General features: G+C 42.9%; 3 protein-coding genes across 3 annotated transcripts; all 3 read left to right on the top strand.

Annotated features, from left to right (window-relative positions):
- Window positions 1–375: 375 nt before the first annotated feature.
- On the top strand, window positions 376–1134 carry CCR75_006618 (uncharacterized protein; the record flags this gene model as incomplete). Its single annotated transcript, XM_067964686.1, has 1 exon — window positions 376–1134. The coding sequence occupies one exon, from the start codon at window positions 376–378 to the stop codon at window positions 1132–1134; it is 759 nt and encodes a 252-aa protein (XP_067816197.1).
- A 1614-nt stretch (window positions 1135–2748) lies between these two features.
- CCR75_006619 (uncharacterized protein) lies at window positions 2749–3369 on the top strand (the record flags this gene model as incomplete). Its single annotated transcript, XM_067964687.1, has 1 exon — window positions 2749–3369. The coding sequence occupies one exon, from the start codon at window positions 2749–2751 to the stop codon at window positions 3367–3369; it is 621 nt and encodes a 206-aa protein (XP_067816198.1).
- A 362-nt stretch (window positions 3370–3731) lies between these two features.
- CCR75_009384 (uncharacterized protein) lies at window positions 3732–4829 on the top strand (the record flags this gene model as incomplete). Its single annotated transcript, XM_067967425.1, has 1 exon — window positions 3732–4829. The coding sequence occupies one exon, from the start codon at window positions 3732–3734 to the stop codon at window positions 4827–4829; it is 1098 nt and encodes a 365-aa protein (XP_067816494.1).
- Window positions 4830–5325: the final 496 nt, after the last annotated feature.

Genomic DNA, 5325 nt, shown 5'->3' with positions numbered 1-5325 from the left:
CGTAACGAAGTATACTTACTAAACAGTGTAGAGCAAATTAGAGACTGTTTCTTGTCGTCGTTATTTTTAATATTCATATCCTTCTATGGCTAGTATGAAGGACTTAGACCTTTGTCCATCTGTAAACTAGAATCGGTTGCCGCACTCTATCTCTACAGCCTTACCAAATATACATCAGCCAAAGGATCATGTTTTCCTAAAATTTTACTTAGTTAAACTGTTTGCTAACTGGCATTCTTTTTTTTAATTAATAACGATCTGGCAATAAAATCCATTCAAATAACAAAATAAAAATTTCCAAAAAATAACCTACCCCCCGTTCTTCCGAACACTTTCTTGAACAGGATCCGCAGCAGTCGACAAAGTTTAGCAACGATGTCGGACTGGCGCCGTGATCTTCAGCTCGTGGGCGTCGTTTTCATAGTCACCACGGCGCTATTAGGCGTGATGTTGCACTCGCTGGTAATCTCGACGCTCACAGACACCGAGTGGCTCGCGCTTCGACTGCCTACAACGCTCGAGGCAGCTCAAGAGCTAGGCAAGACCCTTCAGAGCTTCTCCGAGCGCCAACGAGGTTCACTTTTGCTCGCACACATGGGCTGCTATCTATACCTGCAAACATTTGCGATTCCGGGCACCGTATTTTTCAATCTATTGGGCGGCGCGTTGTTTGGGATGACGCTGGGATTTCCTCTGTGCTTGGCTAACAACACACTGGGATCGGTCTTTATGTTTCTCCTTTCGCGGCGTTTTGGCTACCGCGTCGTCACGCACTTTTTTCCGCAAAAACTCGATCGCTTAAGAAGTATATTGGACGCACATCGCGACGAAATGGCGCTGAATATGATATTCCTGCGCGTATTTCCATTCACCCCCAATTGGTTTATTAACATGGCGTCGCCCCACTTGGCCATTCCGCTAGGCCAATTTACGTTAGGCCCGCTATTTGGGCTCGTTCCGTACAATTTCCTGAGCTGCAAAGCTGGGCTTATTCTGCGCGAGCTACGATCGCGTGGAGACATTATTGATAGCGCCACGACGATGCAGCTTATAGTGGTTGCTATCGTAGGTGGCCTTGTGCTCCCAAGACTAAAGAGGCGTTTTGCCACGACCACTGGTACCAAGCATGATTAAATTGAGTGTTTAAATTACGTTTGTCTTGTCCAAGTTTTTGCTGAATTGAGTAAGTTTCAGATAATTAAAAAAATCTAAAAGCTATCATTCAGCGTGTATCAAACGCACTATTTTTTTTTTTGTTCGTCGGGACCAAGCTAGACAAAATAAATGTCAGAGATACTTCTTATTCATTCGACGCCAGGCCAATTAGGTCTGCAGAGCTCTTATTGGGTTTGACTATCACAAGGTGCGTAATTAGATCCCGAATTTTCAGTATTTAAAATGCTAGACACGGGCGGATTTTAATTTTTTTCTGACAGACTGTAATCGTGAAGGTCTTCTTTCGTTGGAATGGATATGCAAATCTTTTAGATTATTATTAGAGTATACAATTATACGAGTAGTCTGCGCTGGTGCTCCCTCGCACTGCAGCAGCAATTTTCAATTATTTTGTTTGGCGGGAGTTGTTATACCTTTTAACGATTACTTTCAAACAGAAAAAAAGTTATCGCGATTACAACTTAAGATTCTGGAATGTGATGCTAAAAATTAATGGCTAGAACACTGCGATGTAAGAAATAGCTAATTAATTTCAAGGGAAAGCACAATATCGTTCAAGCTAATGCGAGGTTTAAATCAAGCTGTCGACGTCCTAACTGCAATAAGCCACGAAAATGCAGGCTGTTTTCCGTATCAAAACAAAAGCAGCCGACCGGCCGTGATGGCAAAAGGTGGTTCTACCAAGAGAATTCAAGGTGCCTTCCTCTAATATTTTAAGCGCAAATAGGTTTTCATCCGACTTCTATACAAACACGTAAAAACTCGCGGTACTCAAAAGTGATTAGCAAGCAACTTAACGATTTAGAGGTATGCCAGCGTCGACGTCCTGTCATGTAAAAAGACGCATTCTTCACATTGCCGTATTAAGACGCAATTTTTTTTGCGAAGTCTTCGGGGCCGTGTAGGAGTCACTTAGCTTGCTCATCACCAAATAAAAAAATGCTCTTCGATCAATCGCTGCAAACTTTCATGTTCCTCGCGAAACAAACTTTTGCGCAATATTGGACGCATATTCCCAAAAACAGTTTATTATTTGCGACTGAACTTCATTGCAATGTGCGCTCATGAATGTGTTGGAGGTCTCCGCATTGCATAATTCAGAGGAGTGCTATTATGTAAGGCACGAAAATATTCTAGATCGTGTTTTTCTGTCACATGCAACAGGCTTTCTAGCTACTGGTAGCGTTAAAGACTTGCATTGGCCTTGTATGCAAATTGCCTGAGGTCACTTTAGGTTTTCCGACACTATTTAAATAACTCATGTTACAGCTCTCCCGTGACCTCAAGAGCAAACGGTTGTATCAGACGATGTACTGTATGTACAGTATTATTTACGCTACTTTTTTTTTGCAGTTTCCATTTTGAGGTTGTCAAGGATGTAAGAAACTATTTTAAATTTTAAATTTGAGCTATTATGGAGTATTAAGCGGCTAAAAAAGCATCTTCGGCTACTATTGCTTGTCAGCTTGAAAATAAAAAAAGTTTTGAAGCAATAATGGACTACGTACCTAATATCACGCTGTACAAGAAATGACTCAAAACCAATAAAAACAACACTCTTCGCCTTGCGTCATGGCCTTCATGTCGGTAGCTCGTCAGGCACGCGCCACTTCTCGATTCCTCTATTCCCGTATGCGCGTTTGTCCTCTTGTAGCTAATGAGCAATTCTTGCAGCGAACGAAGTGGCAGCGCTTGCCCTGTGCGATGGAGTCTCCGATCCTATCGACTCGAGTAGGCTTTTTGCGAACAAAGGTGAGCGAGCGTGTGGTCCTGCCAGAAGAGAACGAAATTGAACCTACGCTAGCATTTGACGACAGTGAAATGACAATTGAAGATGCTTCGATTGAAAACTTGCTGAAAGAGCTCAATGAAGTTTTTGAAATTATTGCTGCTGTGCCACTGATGGATGAAGAGGAGTATGGGGAAGTGCGCCAACACTTTGAGAGTGGCAGTGGTCTTGATGAGATTGATGAACGTGGGTATAATATTAAAGCTGGGACGCATAAGATTTGGAAGGGTGAGCGCGACCTTACAAAGATTGTTGAGGGATTGGATACCGATTCGGCCCAGATTCTGCAGCGTATCCTGCTCCACACGCTTAATATTGAGAGAAAAGTGCGTGAGATGCTCTCGAATGGTGGAGTTGATCCCGATGACAAAGATGAGTTGCAAGAAGACAATCAGGTCATTTGAGATTGTCCGTTAAAAAAGAAGTCATCTCGACACCATCAAGGTATTGCGGAGATCTTGGTCGAGCCCGCGTGCTTTGCTTTTGCTCTTAACTTTTGATTCGACACAGGCAATCAAGACGTCTAAGTCCCGTATAAATGATGTACGTATACTTGCACCATTGATAAATTCTCCTTATCTTATGTTAGAAATAAAGAACGATTGTAAGAATACCTCGCCGTAAAATGCACAAGAAAATGGGCAACATGTAATTTCAGGCATGACCCGAATTTGTGCTCATTACGAAAAACGCATATTTTGCTCTCAAAAAAAGTGATAAATAATTTTATTCATTCTTGCCTTCAGGGCTCTGAAAAGCGGTGGTAATGGGCTTCGTCGCACTAGCTCGTCAGACGCTTATCGTTTCTCGCTTCCAAATGCACGCGTCTACACGCTTAAGCACAGCAATTCCCTGGCAACAAATGCATAAGCACCGCGTGCCTTGCTCTATCGACCCTCCATTCCTATCAACCCGAACCAGCAGCATTAGTTTTGTACGAACAAAAGTCAGCGAACGCACGCTCCGTCGGAAGAAATTACGCGTCAACAAGAGCCAAAAAGGAGTCAAGGTGCCAATTCTTAAAGAAACGTTGCGCAAGCTCTATTTGCGTACGCATCCGGATCTCTTTGGACAGTATCCAACGCAGCAGCGCGCAAATGAGGAATCGTACAAAGAGCTCTTGGGCATCCTGGACGCCATTGAGAAACACAATCAATTTCCCCCAGCCAAGACCTTAAAACTTCCATTTTTTTTAAAAACACCTATCGAGGGTGAATTTAAAGAAGTCGAGTTGCAACTACGCACGACGGGAGGTGCATGTAATACGTTGGTAGAGGAGGCATTGGGTCAATTTTTCAGCAACTGTGGGCTCCCTGAGGTCTTTCAATGGGACAAAGGAAGCTGGGGCAAAAGTGTAGGTAAACACGCAGTAGAGAATCCAAATTTAGGCTTTGAAAAGGAAGATGAAACGCATGAGAACGACCGTCACGAGGCCAAGCGCGAAGAACGGCATTCTTCAGCTCCGGCTTATAATCCCGTGGATCGTAAAGCACCAGAAGATCATTCGATTGAAAAGGTTCTGAATGAGTTAGACGACACGTTGCAGCTTATTGCTGTCGTGCCATATCTTGACGACGACGACAAGCAACAGCAAGCTATTAAAACTCATTTTGAACACGGATCAGGTCTCGATGACCTCGATGCTCAAGGGTATTCACTGAAAGCGGGAGTTATTCAATTGTGGCAAGGCGAACGGAATCTACAGGCACTGATTCCTGGATTAGATGGCGACTCGGCGATTCTAATGCAGCGAATTTTGCTTCATACCGTCGATATTGAAAAGCGTCTCGAGAACGTCATTGCTCAAAGCTCCTTGGACGTTACGAGATTCACTGCGGAAGCTTGTAATCAACAGAGCGAGTAAAGATTCTTGGATGACTTTATCGATAAAAGATTATCGCGTTATGTGGGCATTTACAATGAATTAATTGTTAAGCACTGAACTTACATGCCCAAATGCACAAAAGATGACACGGCACTAGGACCTGCACCCAGGATTGGAAAGAATAGTGAATTACTTCTTTGAGTCGCTGTCCTAGACAGGAATTAGCTCTTACATAACATCGAGTGACCCGGGGCCGTCAGTTTAGCACGAAATGGAACGGGGTGTACCGTTAAAACATGAATATTATTTCTGTAAGAGAAAATAATAAAGAAGTATTTACGTTGGAATTGTTATATTCAACTTAAATTCCTAGGTACTTAATTGAAGTAATAAAAAAAAAACCTACCACTTAAGTGTGCTTCATATATATGTGACCCACCCTTATGTATGTGATGCACATTGGTACATCCTAGCGTCATCCGCTATGCGAAATACCCAAAAACGATACGCTCGCAGCACATATTAGTCTATCTAC

Source organism: Bremia lactucae, linkage group LG16, assembly GCF_004359215.1.
Source record: "Bremia lactucae strain SF5 linkage group LG16, whole genome shotgun sequence".
Lineage (NCBI taxonomy): Eukaryota > Oomycota > Peronosporomycetes > Peronosporales > Peronosporaceae > Bremia > Bremia lactucae.
Note: the sequence above shows the minus strand (reverse complement) of the source record. Positions and strands in the feature narration are given on the sequence as shown.